This window comes from Amia ocellicauda, chromosome 5 (assembly GCF_036373705.1).
Source record: "Amia ocellicauda isolate fAmiCal2 chromosome 5, fAmiCal2.hap1, whole genome shotgun sequence".
Classification (NCBI taxonomy): domain Eukaryota; kingdom Metazoa; phylum Chordata; class Actinopteri; order Amiiformes; family Amiidae; genus Amia; species Amia ocellicauda.
This window is the reverse complement of record NC_089854.1, coordinates 49,703,395-49,722,864: the sequence shown is the minus strand read 5'-3', so window position 1 is coordinate 49,722,864 and position 19,470 is coordinate 49,703,395. Positions and strand designations below refer to the sequence as shown.

Genomic DNA, 19,470 nt, shown 5'->3' with positions numbered 1-19,470 from the left:
ATGAGAACATGGATCCATCATGCCTTGTTACCACTGTGCAGGCTGGTGGTGGTGGTGTAATGGTGTGGGGGATGTTTTCTTGGCACACTTTAGGCCCCTTAGTGCCAATTGGGCATCGTTTAAATGCCACGGCCTACCTGAGCATTGTTTCTGACCATGTCCATCCCTTTATGACCACCATGTACCCATCCTCTGATGGCTACTTCCAGCAGGATAATGCAACATGTCACAAAGGTCGAATCGTTTCAAATTGGTTTCTTGAACATGACAATGAGTTCACTGTACTAAACTGGCCCCCACAGTCACCAGATCTCAACCCAATAGAGCATCTTTGGGATGTGGTGGAACGAGAGCTTCGTGCCCTGGATGTGCATCCCACAAATCTCCATCAACTGCAAGATGCTATCCTATCAATATGGGCCAACATTTCTAAAGAATGCTTTCAGCACCTTGTTGAATCAATGCCACGTAGAATTAAGGCAGTTCTGAAGGCGAAAGGGGGTCAAACACAGTATTAGTATGGTGTTCCTAATAATCCTTTAGGTGAGTGTGTATGTATATATATATATATATATATCAGGTTTGTGGCTACTTGTGATAGGAGCATCATTCACTACTCCACTGTGCTCCATCAGTACTGCTTACATCACAATGGCAGTGACATCATCTTGACATTCTATGTGTAACTGACATTCTATGTGTAAATAAACATTTCTGTGCACAGATTACTCCATTATTCATATGGGTTGAATGCTGCTGGGTGTTCTTTCATTAAAAGACATTGGATATTTTGTGAAATTTGCCCATAAGTGTGTGAGTGCTTCACATTTTCTACAGATTGCAGGTATGTTATCAAAGTTGTAAGATGATATTATTATTTTCAATATTTATCTAAAACCACTCAAGTTAAACAAGGAACTGTAAAGGTTTCCTGACAATAAAAACAGACTTTCAGAAATATTGTTTACAATCCACAAAATTGCTAATGCATCATTTTTTAATAATTGCAACTTAGGCTATGGCACATTTATTTAGTGAAGTTCTGTACAAGCACATGAACTTCTCAAGCCTCTGAACTCAAAGTTGAAATGACAGACCTGAAAAAGTAAAGTAACAAACTCATCAGCAGGTTTTTACCCTTTCTCTAAATGTATCAGTGCTGTCTTTTCATTGGGGCTGACAGAAACAAACAGTAGAAGAGTAGGAAAAAAATAGAAGCGTGTTCCTAAAATCAAACATTCCAATGCCACTTTCTTCTCCTGTGACTAAGCCAGGCAAATCATAAATAAATAAATAAATAAATAAATAAAGGGAGAGGGAAAAAAAACGTATTCAAAAACAAAAAGAAACGTTCTAGTCTCTGATAACTAATAGACAAGCACATCAGGTCCCAGTGGCAAATGGGAAACGGTTTCAATTAGCAGCCATTCACTAAAAGCTGTATGTTCAACATTTCTATGGCCATTCAGACCTTAGCACATATTAAATGAAAGCTTTTACCTATTTGCCCACCAGTAGCAGATTACATAACTGGGTGATTCTGTATTTCTGGATAAGGATGTCTGCCAATAATAATAATAATAATAATAATAATAATAATAATAATAATAATAATAATAATAATAATAATAATAATACTTTTCCTGAGGTTTCATACTTTCATACTTCTTCCCAGTCAGTACTGGTCTTGTACATTTGCAATTGGTAGGCAGGTAAAAACATTGTTCAACATTGATCAAGTGCTGAGATCCAAAATTGGATTTCTTCTGCCAGGCTTTTAAAAAATAAAGTATTTTACAAGGTATAGATACAACGTCATATTTAATTTACTTTTGTTCTCAAGGACCTCTTAGTGCATTGATTTGAAAACTTCCCAAGATGAAACACCTGATCTTGAAGATAGCACCCACTGAATGAAAAGCAGCTCATGCCAGACTTAGCTGATGCAGCCAGTTTGTGTTTACTGATGGTTAAGAAGACACTGGCAACTCATTGGGTCTGAAATTAGATTTGTCTCTCCACAGCTTTACTATGAGAAGGTCTTAAAGTAAAAACACACACACGCACACACACACACATTCTATTGTGTCTATCGTTGATCTTAGAATCATTCGAAGGCTGAACGTGACAGAAATAGCAGAAGGGAGAGGGGGAAACATGCTACCCAGTATGCCCCCCACGTCCAGGCGTGCAGAGATCCTGCACATCTACTGCTGCTACGCTCCTGTAGGTATGAGGATGACAATGAAGAGCCTGCTGGAGTTCCTTCATAAGGAGCAAATGGAAACCCATGTCACTGAGGGGACAGTAGTGGCAATGATTGACAAGTATGAGATTGATGAGACAGGTGAGCTTGGAGTATATGTATAAGCCTTAACCCCAAAACCAAGCCTTTAACTCTGATCCTCAACCTTGACCTTACTATCGTACTCATGAGTCAGAATTGCATGAGATATCCATGTGCTACTCCTGTGGTATTCATATATTACTTTATTAGGAAAGTGGTACAGAGGAAGTGAGTGGTATTCCCCTTCAAAGCAGAGATTCAGATTGAGAGTAACTTCAAACTTCAACCCAAACACAGTGAAATAATAGACCAGTGATGGCGAATCAATGGCACACGTGCGTGCGAGCCAAGTTAGCGGCTGCGTTGTTTTTTAGTTTTTTTTGCCAGTCGCACCTCAGTTGCCTGAACTGATTGGGTCGAAAACAGACAGTTTGTTTGTCAAGGATGGTACCGCCCCTAATTGAAGACCCCGGACTGTTATGTCAATGGAATTGACATTTTTATTTTGTCAATTCCATTATTTTCCGTTATTTTCTGAAAATGTATATTTTAGGTCGCGTTCATTTTGCGCTGATTTTTGCAGTTCTGCAGTTGTGCAGAATCCCACCAATCCCATTTGTGGAGCAGAACAGAACTGCAGAAATCTGTGCCACATGAACGGACCTTAATGTTGATGGCCATTTTATGCTACTGTGCTGCACTCTGGGACCAGGAGGAAGATTAAAAAACTGTAAATATGTCCTGCTGTGATTTATTGTGACATATTTGTTGAACACGTGGGGACAAAACATTTTGCTTACTGTTGTCTCCTGTGTCAAATGTAAGATTGGCCACAATCATTCATATTTAACACTTTAACACAAAAAAAAATTACTTCATAAAGTGGGAAAAAGCAAGCTGTAAATTATCAGTCAATAAATAAAGTATGCCTTTGATTTTTGTGTGCATTTAATGGTACCACAGCATCAAAGTATATCTGCTACCAGTGTTAGTTATTCTACAAAATCTAAAAGCAGTAGATATTCGTAAGTAGGCTAATTATATACTGAGAAAAAGGTACACTGGTACACATTGCGAGTGCAAGCACAAACAAAACAATTCAAGGATGAGTGATGCAGCCTAATTAACAACATTATACTTATTGAATTGCAACGGCAGGGCAATGGGGCAATCTGTGGGATATTGTGTTGGACTCAAACAGACTCAAATCAGGCCACTGCATTTGCTGTGTGATAGAAAGCAAATTAGGAGTGTACGTGTGTGACGTCACCAGTGGATCCCGCTACTGCAGTATGAGGGATTGTGATTGTCTATTTTTGTACTTTAGCATTATAATCTTCAAATTTAATACGTGAGGAAATGTGATGCATGCATTTTACTGCACTATAAGCAATACTGCAACATTCAAATTATGTATTAATTGTATTATGCACTTATTATAATTTATGTAGTGACATAATTGATTGATCTTATTTGAATGATGATTAAATATTCTCATTGTCCAAAATAAAAAGGGACATATTCCAAAAATGATGGAGCTGGTGAAGTGTTATTACTATTGTAATAATATATATATATGCAAATTTAGAGTAAAATATCTGTCAGAAAAAATTGGAATGAGGGACAAAAATAACTTTAATATGTATACTCTTTTTTGGTCAGAATTGTCTTGGTGCATCACTTTATACTTATGTTGTTTATTGAGCAACATAAGTTCCATTAGCAGACTGGGTCTCACACACTCTCCAGACGATAGAGTGATGGAGGTCAAGATGGGGGTTAGCAGTGGATGTGGGTGGTGGGGGGTTAATTACAACCAAAAATAAATATAAATATTGGTTTAAACATTTGCTGTTTAGCCCCTGTATAAACCTTTACATCCCAAGTTTATCATTGGCTCCCTTGGCACTTAAATGACAAACCAGACTTTGGGCACTCCAGCCAAAAAAGGTTTGACATCCCTGTACTAGACACTCCCAATCTATTACCTTGCAGGATTTTGGAACTACTAGCAGGCAACTACCCACTACTTTTTTAGCCATTTTTAACCTTGCACTTTTTTGGATCCATAAGAATGTAAAGCTACAGGGAACAAAGGTAAACTTGAGGTGACACATTATTGTTAAAGGAAGCTACTGTATTATGTTTTCCCCCTAGTATCTGTTCCTTTCAGTTTTCTGTGCAAAATAATCTATTAGCTTTTATGCTAGAGCTTTTAACAGCACTAAAGGATGAAGAGATAGTTGATTGCTTGTCCGCTGTCAGGTAATCAATATTAATATCTCCTAACAGAGTGTGAGCAGAAACAGCCAGTTCTTTATGTAGGTCTGGTTGCAACAGGGTTTGAGATAACAAACAAGGGGTTAAAGAAGGAACAGCAGATTCGTACAGCTTCTAAACGTAAGGAGCTCAGAATAATTTGAATATCCCTCTGTAGTATGAGAAATGAGAATTCAAATTCAGACTCCTGTGACCATATTCCTAACAACATGCTATGTTTACCCCCCTGTGCTTTCCAAAATTAACTAGTGTACCATGAGCAATGCAAAAGTCCAATTCAGGACACATACAGCCAGAGAGTTAAGTATGATGCAAACTGAGCAGCACTTACAACCATATGTGACAACCATGTTGGTCATCCTTCACCGGCATAGCTATGACTGCCAATGCCCACAGCACAAATGGGCAACATATCTCAAATGTAACAGCACAAAACCAAACAAGAAAGACAAGACCCAGAGCTTTGGCAGGTTTTGCACACTCTTGAATCTCAGGGGAGCGATGTTACACAAACCAGGCTGATGTACACATTTAGTCTGATTTCAAATTTCCTATTTAATAGTCGAGAACTGATTGCATTTGTAAAAGGAGCTCCAGTGCAGTCACTCCGATGGCTATAAAATGGGAAAAGAGCTCAAATGACTTGGAGATTCTTGGACAAGAAAATGTTCATCTACAGGGAAATGCAACACAGTTAAAATATCCTTGAGTTTCGTAGGGTAGGAGGGGGCATGTGGGGAAGTGAAGTCAGTAATGTTAAAGGTTGTGCAGATCACAAAAGCATTCCAACAACAAACCAATACACAAACAAACCATTAATAGAAGTACAATGTTGCAGATATCTCATCAACCAACTTGGCAAACATTCTTATCATATATTAAACTTGCAGTGCTATAATTACTTTGTCAATTCCATTGACATAACAGACTGGGGTCTTCAATTAAGCACAGACTGAATTCCACGGCTCATTACTGTGGAGCTTTTACTGCTTATGCAAGTTAAACCTTTATAATTGTAGTATTGCACAAGCCCTTATTAACACTATGGCTAATCGTGATATTATTAAAAATGTACTGTAGATTTGCAAAATGAGAGGGGGAATGTGGTGACGGCATAGCAAATCAGTGTCATTTGTACAGGAAGACCATGGTAAAACTGCCAAAATGCCCATGGAAATTAACCATCTTGTGAAAAAAAAACAAAAAAACTATTTTTTTCTCTCTGTCTAATTGGTTAAATATATTGTTTCTGCTTAATGTTATCTTCCACAATTAATTATTTTTATAAGCATTTTAAATAATGTATCTCCTTTTCTAAAATAAATTAATCACTTTAATGGCCCCACTTATTAAATATGTAATCTGCAGCCCGAGTGAAGAGATCCATGACGTTTGAAGGATTCCTCAGGTACATGGAGTCCAAGGATTGCTGTGTCTTTAACAGAGACCACTTGGCTGTGTACCAGGACATGGGGCAACCTCTTAACCACTACTTCATATCATCTTCACACAACACCTACCTCATGGGAGACCAGCTGATAGGCAAAAGCCAACTGTTTGCCTATGTAAGGTATGTCTGTGCATATATATATATATATATATATATATATATATATATATATATATATATATATGTGTGTATTAAACCAAGGAACCAGGTGAAACCTGGAATTATTTATCAAATGATTAATTGATAAGAAGAAATGTTTCTATAGAAATACTCCAGAGTGCAGGTGAAATAATTTTTATGTACCAACAAACAAAACCAAGATTAAATCACAACTTCATCCCATCTGCCAATTCACACATTTAAAGTATGATGCTGGATGGGAGCTTTCCATTTTTTTAAGCCCCTGTCAAGCATAAAATTGCCATAATGTCATGTGCTTGGATTTTTGAAGAGCAGGTAGCCTGACGTTTTCTGCCAATCTGTCATGCTTTTTCCACTTTTGACAAAACCCAAGATAAATGGCAAGTATTAGCAGATTGAGTGATATTAAGGATGAAACTGCTTGAAAAAAGTTACTACAGAATAGCAGAACAACTCCAGAATATACAGGTAGAGTAATGGAAGCTTTCAATGACTTCATGGAATCATTCATTTGTTAAATGGCAGGAATTAAACATTGTTTCCAGGTTGTTAGCAGGTTTGGGGGATTTAAAGAAACATAAAACCACAGGATTGTTTCACTTCAGGAATAACCTACTGGGATTACAGATTGGGAAAGTCATCAGTCATCACTCTAACAGTTTGGAGTTATACAGTGGAAAAAAAGGCAACCAATATATCTCAATTTTGAGCTGTACTGTATTTTCACTGTTAAGGTATCATAGTTTGTAAACACATCAAATGAATTGGAGAAAGGTTGAGAAGAGTTTATAACACATCATTTGTTTATACATTTTGCAAATGACAACTTTTTTTTACATTCATATTTCCCTTCATTCTTTCTGACATTGTTTTATTTTATGCATTACATCCTAACTTAGTTGACCAACTGCAGGTGACAAGAAGAGATTGCCTTTGCATTGCACACATCAAATACCCATGATTCCTCAGTGATAATACCATCAACATTTACATGAATTACAACTTTTTCAATAGAAACAGGCAGGTGGGTCACAAACGTTTGTCTTGGCCCATTGCAGCCAGTTGCCATACATACAAAGATAAAGGCAAATTCACAAGAAGCTGCCAAGACACTTCATATTGTAGCCATAATGGAAATCAGTTTCTATCAAGGAGCTCTATGAAGGAGATTTCTAGAACAAGGAAAAAGAAAGCCAAGAAAAGCTTGGGCTTACAATTGAACAGTCTCTGCCAAGTTCAAGACAGCACTTGAAGAATATGCTCAGCTTTATATAGCTGGAAGTCCCTACTTGACGTCTTTGATTGTCTGGTTGCCCAAGCAATGACAATTGGGACTCCACTGCATTATCATGCCAACATATCAGTCAATCAAGGAGACAGGACATCAGCCAATAAAGTAATTAATGGCAGGGTAGTTCTACCATGCTGAGCAATACAGCTGTGGAAAAAATTATCAGTTGCTCTGGTTTTACTATTTATAGGTATAATGCAGTCTTGTGGAACATGTGGTTACACGACATTACAACAAAACAATTATTGTGAAGAAATCACTGCATATCCTAGTATAGCACAAACAATAATAGCGAATGCCATTTACAGTAAAGTGCCATAACTGTGTCGACTATTACAGTGCTGACAAAAACAGCGCATGCCACATACAGCAAGTGCCATCAAGTGCCATCACCGCACTGAATATTACAACGCAGACAAAATCTGTGCTCTTGACAGATACAGCCTAGTGCCAACACCATGCCAACAATAATAGTACCTCTCCTATAAAGAGCATCACCGTCACAGTGCATAAGACCCAACAACTTATTTTCATTGTATTTGTTTCTGTAACATTTTTGTGTTTAGTGACTAAAAAGGTTTGTTTCACCTGAACAGTTATTATTAGTTTAACTGATCTGAGGATCAGTTAACATTTGCATTAATCTGCTAAGAGATTAAAAAAGCAATAATTTTGCCAGAAGAGTTCTCTATTAATACATTGAATAGAAAATATGCCTTTCCCAATGAAGATAGAATTATTATATATATATATATATATATATATATATATATATATATATATATATTATATTATTATATATATATATTATTATAATAATCCATAATAAATAGTATAAAGTTGTTGGGTCTTAACATGTTTAATGGCATTAGCTGTGAATTATGAGCAAGCATTATCATTCTATTTTTTTAATATAATATAAATGCAATGTACTTCAGGGTTTTTATCCCCCCTCCCCTCCCCTCTCACCATCACATCTTTACGGCCATAAGTTAACAAATCAGATTGAAAATGAGCTTCGTAATTGAAAAGAACAATCTGAAAAGGCTGATTGTAGCAGAAAATGAGTTTTATTGCCCTTGGACCCTAACTCATGATATACAACTCTCTTGATACTGGTGGCGAAAGCAGTTTACTTAGTTAAATGAGTGCTCCATTAACTGTTTAGTAATCTGAATGCTCAGCTCTGCACCGGTCTTTCACAAATGGCTGTGCAACGTGATGTCATTTTCTGGCTACATGCACCAATAACGGCGTAATACATTTTTTAGAATAACAGCAGTAAGCAGTGGACCAAATTAAGTCTAAATCCAATGTTTTGAAGTTAAGATGAAACACCTAGAACATCCTGATACTTTACAACCTAATGTTGTGCGGTCTTTCTTTCCTCTAATTATGAAAACAATTATGCAAATGGAGTGTGGAGGCCAGTGTTTTATGGGATATTCATTCATGCCAACAGTGCTAAGATAACCATGCAATAATTATATGTCTAGCAAACAGTAGACATGACTTGTAGGTAAGCTAAATGATATCTTAACAGCTTGTTGGAGTTGTAAAGATGTAGAAGTACAGTCTTCCCTCATTATAGAGCACCAATTCAGTTTTCTGCTTAAACTAATAAACTGCTTAATTAACTTAAATTGAATGTATAATATAGCATTCACCATTGCAGTACATTGCAGTACTGAGGATAATTATGTCTTACTTAAACAAAATCAAAAACAAAAAAACAAAAAAGTGTTTGAGAATATTTCCACAATTAAAATCTACAAACAAGATAGAGCCAAATAGATTGATAAAAGAAAAATCAGTTGAGCAACTCATTAAATCACAGTAGATTTGAAATCCCACACCTACAATTCCTTTAACACTTTGAAATAACAACTGTAACTGGAGAACAGTTGGACCTTTCAGTATTTATATTCCATCTCACTTCCACCCTGTAATCTCTAATCGATAATCAATAGCCATTAAATTGTCTCTGCAGCCTATTTATGATAAATATACAGTGCCTTGCAAAAGTATTCACCCCCCTTGGCATGTTTCCTATTTTGTTGCCTTACAACCTGGAATTAAAATGGATTTCTGTGGGGGTTTGAATCATTTGATTTACACAACATGCCTACCACTTTGAAGATGCAAAATATTTTTTATTGTGAAACAAACAAGAAATAATACAACAACAACAAAAAAACAGAAAACTTGAGCGTGCATAACTATACACCCCCCTAAAGTGAATACTTTGTAGAGCCAACTTTTACAGCAATTACAGCTGCAAGTCTCTTGGGGTACATCTCTATAAGCTTGGCACATCTATCCACTGGGATTTTTGCCCATTCTTCAAGGCAAAACTGCTCCAGCTCCTTCAAGTTGGATGGGTTCCGCTGATGTACAGCAATCTTTAAGTCAAACCACAGATTCTCAATTGGATTGAGGTCTGGGCTTTGACTAGGCCATTCCAAGACATTTAAATGTTTCCCCTTAAACCACTCGAGTGTTGCTTTAGCAGTATGCTTAGGGTCATTGTCCTACTGGAAGGTGAACCTGAAACAGGTTTCCCTCAAGAATTTCCCTGTATTGAGCACCATCCATCATTCCATCAATTCTGACCAGTTTCCCAGTCCCTGCCGATGAAGAACATCCCCACAGCATGATGCTGCCACCACCATGCTTCACTGTGGGGATGGTGTTCTCGGGGTGATGAGAGGTGTTGGGTTTGTGCCAGACATAGCGTTTTCCTTGATGGTCAAAAAGCTCAATTTTAGGCTCATCTGACCAGAGTACCTTCTCCCATATGTTTGGGGAGTCTCCCACATGCCTTTTGGCAAACAGTAAATGGGTTTGCTTGTTTTTTTCTTTAAGCAATGGCTTTTTTCTGGCCACTCTTCCCTAAAGCCCAGCTCTGTGGAGTGTACGGCTTAAAGTGGTCCTATGGACAGATACTCCAATCTCTGCTGTGGAGCTTTGCAGCTCCTTCTGGGTTATCCTTGATCTCTTTGTTGCCTCTCTGATGAATGACCTCCTTGCCTGGTCCGTGAGTTTTGGTGGCGGCCCTCTCTTGGTAGGTTTGTTGTGGTGCCATATTCTTTCCATTTTTTAATAATGGATTTAATGATGCTCCATGGGATGTTCAAAGTTTTGGATAATTTTTTATAATCCAACCCTGATCTGTACTTCTCCACAACTTTGTCCCTGACCTGTTTGGAGAGCTCCTTGGTCTTCGTGGTGCCACTTGCTTGGTGGTGCCCCTTGCTCAGTGGTGTTGCAGACTCTGGGGCCTTTCAGAACAGGTGTATATATTCTGAGATCATGTGACACTTAGATTGCACACAGGTGGACTTTATTTAACTAATTATGTGACTTCTGAAGGTAATTGGTTGCACCAGATCTTATTTAGGGGCTTCATAGCAAAGGGGGTGAATACATATGCACGCACCACTTTTCCGTTTTGTATTTTTTAGAATTTTTTAAAACAAGTTATTTTTTTCATTTCACTTCACCAGTTTGGACTATATTGTCCATTAAATGAAATCCAAATAAAAGTCTATTTAAATTACAGGTTGTAATGCAACAAAATAGGAAAAACGCCAAAGGGGATGACTACTTTTGCAAAGTACTGTATTAATTGGGCTTTCTGTGCAAGTAACAGAAATAGGAAATTATGGACTTATGATTAGTGTTCGCACTGCATACATGCTTGTTTTTGGTGTTAGAAACTTACATTTCTCTCAGGGCACCAATTGTTACAATAACAAAAGCATAACCAGACATTAGCTGTTAAAGATTAAATAAGGCAACTGCAACTGAAATGCAAATGAGGGTAGGATCTAGAAGAGCCATAGATGTCCCTTGGCAGCTCTGTATTTTTATGAAATGTTTTGCAAAATTGAATTTTTAGGCTCAACAATGATAAAAAGGAGTGATTTGTCGACTAACTAACAACTATTTATTGAGATAGCACAATCAGGTAAAAGTCAGCGAAAATCAATGTCACATTACCTGGAAAATGAAAGGGAAAAGTTTCAATTCATAAATATGCATTAGCGAGAGCTCCGGGACATTCATCACAACCTTCACTTGGCTTCGAAGTTTCACAACCCAGAAGGAAGGGCTGGCTTTGAGTAGTGAGCATTTGGCAATACTGTAACACAGAGAAGGGTGAAACTACTTATAAAATAGGATTAAGAAATTCCCAGAGAGCTGCTCCTCATGTGAACAAATATTAGGAGATTTAATCTGCTCCACTAGAGGAACTGGGGCTCTTTTAGCTAGGTGGCCATTGAGTACAGCTTATTTGCATCCATCCAGGTCAGGTAAACATATTGCACAATACAGCATTTTTCAATCCAAACAGAAGTTCTCCAAAGTATAAATAAACACAGCAAGACAGGAGGAAAGACAGAGAAAGGTATCAAGGTGAAGAACTAATGTACTGAGCAGTTGTATCATGGTTGCTTTTCACAGGGGCACCTCTAAATCAAGTTCTTCTCCATATAGGCCTCATTACAAATATAACTGAGTCATGAAAGGCATAGGCAGGTAATGTCAAGAACAGTCCCAGCCTGCTTGCTTGGCTCCCTCCTCTGCCCTGATCTTCCTGAGGGAAAGCTGACATTGTCTTGGCCAGGTACCAAAGCCGTTTTAACTATGGGCAATCATTGTCATGGAAAGCATTGATAACCTACCAGGCAGAGAAAGACTTGGGTGCCCCAGTTGGACTCTACAGAGAGTGGGAGCAGGATCGGTTGAGTTTTCCACTGTCCTCACTCTCCACAGACTGCAAAATGCACTTCACAAACACAAGTGCATTAACCACCATAATTTACACTTCAATACACCTCCTGTGATCTAATTCCCTGTTCAAAGCAATCATCTTAAAGTCTGAAAATGGGAGGGTAATCAGACACTTAATAACATTCATTACTTGGACTATCTGCTTTCTTGGACAGCACATTATTTTTAAATGCTTTTAAATAGTTATTAGAATTAGTACATCTTGTATTTTGATGTTCTTCCATCTTTTGCTTATTACCTCTGCATTAGGCTATCTATCAGCACTGCAGAAAGTGGGTGTTTAGCTTCAAATACAGGTTCTAATTTCTTCCCTTACTCTTTGTTGGCAAACCTTTCATGAGTTTCAATATATGAGTAAGCTATTGTTTCTGATCTATTTATTTCCTGGATTGTAGTAGGTCAAACTATATCTTTTAAAAATGCACTGTAGTGTTTCAGATGCCACTGTCATTATGTACTCTACTTACAACTTGAAATATCCTACCAGGTTGCATGCTTCTAGATAAGTTGGTAACTCGTCTATTTTTTTCTGTCTTTTATTTGTATTTGTATAGTCATGTACTTGATTTTGGCTTTACACTAATGTTCTCCCCAGCTGTGTGGAATGTGTCACAAAGAGGCTGTTTAATCGCTTACTTCCCTTTAGTCAGGAAAAAAGCTTACTTTAAAACCAGGGGTATGTAGAAGGTTAAATGAGCAGGTGGGTGGTTAAAGGTATCTGGAGGTTAGCTTGAGTCATGCATCTGGAGGGAGATTAGGCTGTATCATAATTCCTGTGAGCTTTTTGACCTGTGACCCTTTGGGTAGGACCAAAATGGATTTTGAAAGCCCCTTAAACAAGAAAGAGCCAATTCATCAGAATCCTTTATTTATTTACTTTTTACTGGACCCCAGGAAACCTCCAGGATTATCTGTCTGTCGTTTACTGCCACATCACTGTTCAGTGCCTTGCCAAATTCCATCGCTGGAGGGAAAGACATATGGTGCTCACCAATGCATTAAAGTCTTTTATATTTAGCCCCTGGTGTAACCTTGATTTAAGTAACAATCTATACTTAACTTAAAACCCCTACTGTTTGAAATAATTAAAAGACTCTGATTTAGGACATTATTAGTTCAATTAAGGGTTCAATTAAGTAATTGAGAGCTCGGTTGGAACAAAAAACAGAAGTGTAGAGGGTTCTCCAGGAACAGGGTTGGGAATCACTGCACTACAGGTATTCTCCAGTTTGTGTATCCAAAGTAAAATTTCATATTAAGGAATTGCACCCCAAACTGATGGCAGATCCACTCTCTTCTACATGTACAAAACATATCTATGGTGCACAATGGCAAAAGATTCAGTTAAACTTCAAATATAAGGAATGATTATGACAGACCCAACAGAAATCCACCCTTTTTTCATCCCTCATTAAGATAGCAGGAAATCACAGCTCAGGTGCAGTGATTTATAGATAACTGGCAGCCTGGTTAACCTAAATAAATGCTATTGTTTCTGTGTCTAGTGCCTTGAGGAGGGGATGTCGTTGTTTGGAGATTGATTGCTGGGATGGGCCAGACCATGAGCCCATTGTCTACCACGGCCACACTTTGACCAGCAAGATCTTCTTCAAGGATGTTATTGAAACAGTGGAGCATCATGCTTTCATGGTAGGAGACAGATTGGTGTTGTAGTGTAAACAGAAAGAGAATCACAGCGATTTAACAGCAGGTGTCTGACATGCACTTGGGTGTTCGCCAATAGATCCCCCGCAAGGGCAATGATGATTTGTATTACTTGTATTTCTTTTGTGTAATATTTCAATGTATTCTGTGTGTTTTGATAGTAGATGGTAGTGATAGTGCATGTGATTTATTTTGTATTCTTTCATAAAGTTTCTTCTGATGTACACTGAAAACCACTATAATGTTTGCACAGAATGTAAAGGGACTCATTCTCTTTGCATGTCTTCTATCAAGCCAAATGTAGGATTGGTTTAAAAGGAAATGAGAGCAGTGTGGGTGTCAGTGTGGAGGAGGAGTAGGATAGATGCTAAATGTAGAATGTAGCATGGCATTTTTCAAGAATGCATTTGTAAATTTTTTAGAAAAAATGTAAAAAGAGTATGTGCTTTACTCAAGAAACTGCAATGCCTTCTGCTCTCTTGGCTCTTTGGCCCTTTTGAGACAGTAGTACCAATGAGAAAGCATCCTTTTCCAAAGGCCATGGTCTGAATCTGTCGATCGAAAAGCAGAAGTACAGTGTCATAGATTGTCTCTCAAGGGCTTCAGTATTAAAGGTTTTATACGTATCTCCAAATCATCTACTCTACTCACTGGAAACAAAAAGGTTAAATGGGGAGATCAAGACAAGCAAGTTTCAAATGTCTAGTGGATAAAAGAAAAGCAAAATAATGTAATTTAGAGCCTAGCTGGGAAAATCAAGCACATTGCCCACATGTCACCATGGCTGGAAATCAAAGAGCTTTTTGAGATAATCCCATTGATTCAAGTGTTTCATTCGGAGCATTTCTTCAGTAGCACTACACAAATACAGAGCATAAATAATCAAGTAATTATTACATTATTTTTATGTGTAATTACTCCCCAATTATCATACAAAGCACTGTATTCTTAATAATTAAAAGGAAATTAATGTAATAGTTTTATTTACTTAAAAAAATGTACTGATGATACTAATCACTTGATCTTATGCTAATGTAAATAAACATTGCATCGATGGTCATCATATGAGAACATATTTAACAGATTCGTCTTCCCTACTGTCATGTTACATAACAGGGTTATTTAAAGTTTATAATCCCTAAAATATCATAGATTTGTTTATAAGAATCACTTTACAATGCTTTAAATGTACAGCACAAGGGGTGTTATTACATTGGAGTAGAGTCTTCTCATAATGTGATCACACTGCTTCTCATTAGACTCACAAATCAGCAGATTTATTTGGAATGCTGTCGGAGGTTTACACACCCCCTAGTGTAGAAGCTAATTCAATTAACTGGAATCTGTAGAGTATTTATTTCTATGCTGAATCAGTTCAACTATAAACTATATAAAATAAATGAAGGCCTTCGGTTTCCTGATTCAGTATACCCTGCTTTTCATATACATTCATGTGCCGGGATGGTACCGGTGGAAACCTGTGGTATTTTTCCAGTGGAGTGGTCATCTGTCAGTATCCCCTTAATGACACAGCGGCGTGATTGCATTTAGGCTGGTATGAAATAGCTAAGCTAGATTTCAGGAATTAGGAGATGTATCCTTTTACTAGCTGCCACTCCGGAACAGAAGATTCATATTAGAGAATATGGATTTACTTGACTGAAAAATAAGCGTTCCTGAGAATGGTGCAGTTTGTAGATATTTCCAAGCTGTAACAAGTTGTGTAACTTAAGAACCCTTAGATATTTACTTAATTTTTTTTTTTTAATTGAATGGACTACAAATATATGTTATGAATTTAGTTATTAATATGTAAAAGCATATTATGTATTTTTAAGGAGTTTTCTCTGAAGTGGGAAGACTTTATTTTTTAATGTATTCATTTTGATTAGTATGTGTTAACTTGGACATCAGTATGTAAATTGAAGCATTGAAAATAAGTTTTTAGGTCACATGTTCACCCAACATTTTAAAATATGAATCCCAGCTAAATCAATAACACCTTTATATTGTGCATTTTCAGCCACTGTCTCAAGCTATTAATGAACGATTTGATGCTGGTTATTTTATTCAATCCACAATCTCCACTAATCCAGCTGGTATAATGACAGCTGACTGGCTAAATGAGAGTCTTTGATTTCTTTCACACTGGCTTGATTGAACCTAAACTACTGGTATCCTTCATGGAATGACATTGAGAATCCTAACTAACTGAAATGCACATGCACACCATATGGAAATTGTATTGTAAATTGTCTGTGTCCTATGTAAATTATATTATTAATATGTAATAAAAAGCTAATGGCAAATACAATGTAATTACACCTTGGGTTTTGAGCCTTCATACCAATGCTACCCAGTTTCATTGGCAGTGTAATCTGCAGGTCTCTCCCTATCCTGTTATCCTCTCACTGGAGAACCACTGCAGCCATTCACAGCAGGAAGTCATGGCTCAACACCTCAGAAGCATTCTGGGAGACAAGCTGCTGTCCACAACCATCAACAACACTTGCCCCAAAGAGCTGCCCTCCCCACAGGTAAGCCACTGGAGAACTGCTTATTTTCATTTTTCTTCTTCATCACTTCACTGGCTACACTGGCTGTAGCTCCTCCATCTATTTCTTCACCTTCTTCTCCTTCTACATCTTGTTTTTCATATCCTTTAACTTCACCTTTCCAGCATGTTGCTCTATTTAATTATTCTTATTTTTTATTGGACAGCAAACATATCACACATATTTGTATTATATCAACATTCCATTCAGTTATTCTAGAAATTAATAGAACATTAGAAATAAAAAAACAAATCTAGAAAACTATTACTTTAATTTCTTCAGATTTGTCTTCCAAATTGGACAGGAGATGTATCACATTTACATTGTTAATGTAATCTATGTACACAGGCACAAAAGAATATAATTGAAAGTATTGAACAAATTGTATAGACATTGAAATAATAAACATACAATAAAAACACAGGCTTTACTTTCTTGTGAATGCATACTGTATTCTTCGCATTTTGACTTTTATAATAATTGATTTTTAGTTTTAATAAGATGTTAACCTGTAAAGTGACTACTGTAAAGGTTCTAAGACAATTAGTCAATTCCAGTTAAATTTGATTTTAGTTCAATAATACAGCGCACAGTATCAATTACACTGGGTACAGAAAGACAAAATGAATACAATAGTCTTTTATGTGTTCTTCCTCTTTCCAACCCCACCTTCTGGAGTGACCACACTTCCCCCTGCCACTACTCCAAAGCAGCCAATGGCAGTTGGTCATTGCAATACAAGGTCACAATGGCACCCACTGAAATGAGAGGGGGATGGGGGGAGAGTGCAAGAAAGGCATTAAACAATTTAGTAAGACTATGAGTCATCAGTGATGTCGCCCACAAGCCCTTCCTTTCCCCCTTCCTGGCTGAGCAACTCTTTTTCCTTTGCTGGCATTTTGTCTCAGTTCTTATTGTGCTAGCTGTGAGATATCAACCTCTGCTGCTGCCCATGCTGGTCAAAAGTGCACACAGTCAAAACACTGACACTGGCACATCATATACCATCCTTTCAGGGAGTGTTGTGAAAGTCAAACTTGGTAGAGATCTCTGCGCATAAAAGATACATTTAATACTACTACTACTACTACTACTACTACTACTACTACTACTACTAATAATAATAATAATAATAATAATAATAATAATAATAATAATCATCATCATCATTTTCTTCTCTTAAACAAAACCATTGTTGTCTTTAAAAGCCATTGTGATAGCTCTCCATACTTAACATCAGATAATTATATTTTTCCTGGAGGAGAGCGAGCCTGAACTGAACTGGCCTGAATCTAGTGTTCCTGGGAATGAGGAGTAATAACGGCAGGCACTATTGTTCACTTACTGTTCCTTTAGAGCCCCACAGGGTCAACTGATCTGAGGAAAGGCCAGGAAGTAAATGCTGTATTTATTTCAGATCTGAAATTACTGCATTTGGAAGAGTAAACACAAGTGATCCCTTGCTTATAGACTCTGACAAGGCCAGCCAAAAGGTTTCAATATTCAAGCGATATTTGCTGATTTCCCTTTTGTTTTGGCTTTGTTTGTTTTTTGCCTGTTCTATGCCAACACTTAACTGTGTTGTTATCTTAGTATTTTATTATGAGACTGCTAATGTTTCAAGACTCTTTTTTTCTAGTCTCTTATGTGCTTAAGTACCTTTTGTTTATTCCTCCTCTGATAGTCATTTAATTTTGATTTTCTTGTTTTGTTGTTGTTCAGAGAGCACTTTTCAAGTCTGTAGATTCAGCAGCACAGCTTGGCAGTAGCTAACTTTGAGAAAGCTTTCACTAAAGAGTAGCTAACTTTGTGAAAGCTTTCACTAAACAGTGTATGCCTAATGAACTGCAGTGCAAGCTGTGCTGCAGGTCAGATGCCTTGACTAAATTCTACAATAATAATGATTATAGTAATAATAATCTGTAATGGTACTCAATAAATTGTCTTTTGTGAAACTTTAATAAAGAATACTATCATGAAAGATGCAAGAGAGAGAGGGCAGGTCTGCCTATTGTGTGTTAATGGTGGCTATTTTCAAGATGGTTCTTGAATGTTGCTGATAAATCAATGTCCATAAAAGAGCTGCTTAATGTGATCAAGGACCCTCATCAGTCTCTGTCTGCTGACTCTTATTGTCAAGGAAGGCCTTCTGCTCCTAGTCTTCCTCTCGGCAGAGTGGGGTAGGCAATTTCATTAAAGGATGCCAGGTCAGGGGGCACCAATTAAAATGAAGATCAAAGTAGATCAGATTTGACACAAGCTGCAGCAGGGCTCATTGTGTGCATAAGCCAGTAAAGGTGATGTCACTATCCTATAATCTGTACAATCCCCCTGTGTCAGGGGAACAGTCTTTTTTGTGGTGTATAGTGCAGTAAAGTGTACAGTGTAGTGTAGTGCAGTGCAGTGACGTGTTTTTTAGTGTGTTACAATCTTTGTGGATCAGGCACTTTGTGGTGTGCCTATGAATGTGGTTTGATTCCAGGGTTTTCCTGCATACGCGTGTCATATAAGTACATGGTAATTAGTTAAGAGCATCAATTTTTTCATCAGAACTTATTTTTTTATAGTTTTAAGTATCCAATTAAATCTTCAGTGCTCTGCTCTCTGTTCCAGAACAACAAAAAGTGACTGCAGATTCAGTTTCAATAAATTTGATTCAGTTTCTATCAGAGTAGATTTCATAAAAATATATATACATAAAACATCTGAGCTATGTCTTTTAACATCTCAATGCTAAAACATTGTTGTGCAGCCCTATCATCATTATTAGGATTGTGTGTCACACTTACCTGAGAGGTTACCTGAGATGCACTGTATGTCAAAGCTGTTGACAGGCTTTCATTTGAGGAGTCTGAGAAGACCCGCCCCTCTCCCTGCTTCTTCTCTGATCTCTCCAGGAATAACTTCCTCTTTTGCTTCATTTTGCATTGCAAAATATTCTCATTTAAGCTGTCACAAGGAAGGAAGTATGGCCACCTGTAGAGCATGCAGACATCGAGGGACC

The 19,470-nt window shown here is 37.3% G+C and overlaps 1 protein-coding gene across 1 annotated transcript in view; it reads left to right on the top strand.

The window, feature by feature from the left end:
- Positions 1-754: 754 nt before the first annotated feature.
- LOC136750612 (1-phosphatidylinositol 4,5-bisphosphate phosphodiesterase zeta-1-like) overlaps positions 755-19,470 on the top strand; it is a 50,703-nt gene continuing 31,987 nt past the window's right edge. The window contains exons 1-5 of the mRNA XM_066705738.1: positions 755-844; positions 2,106-2,347; positions 5,936-6,137; positions 13,752-13,896; positions 16,296-16,448. Coding sequence (XP_066561835.1) covers positions 2,158-2,347; positions 5,936-6,137; positions 13,752-13,896; positions 16,296-16,448 — 690 coding nt within the window. The 5' untranslated portion in view covers positions 755-844; positions 2,106-2,157. The remainder of the gene's footprint in view (positions 845-2,105; positions 2,348-5,935; positions 6,138-13,751; positions 13,897-16,295; positions 16,449-19,470) is intronic.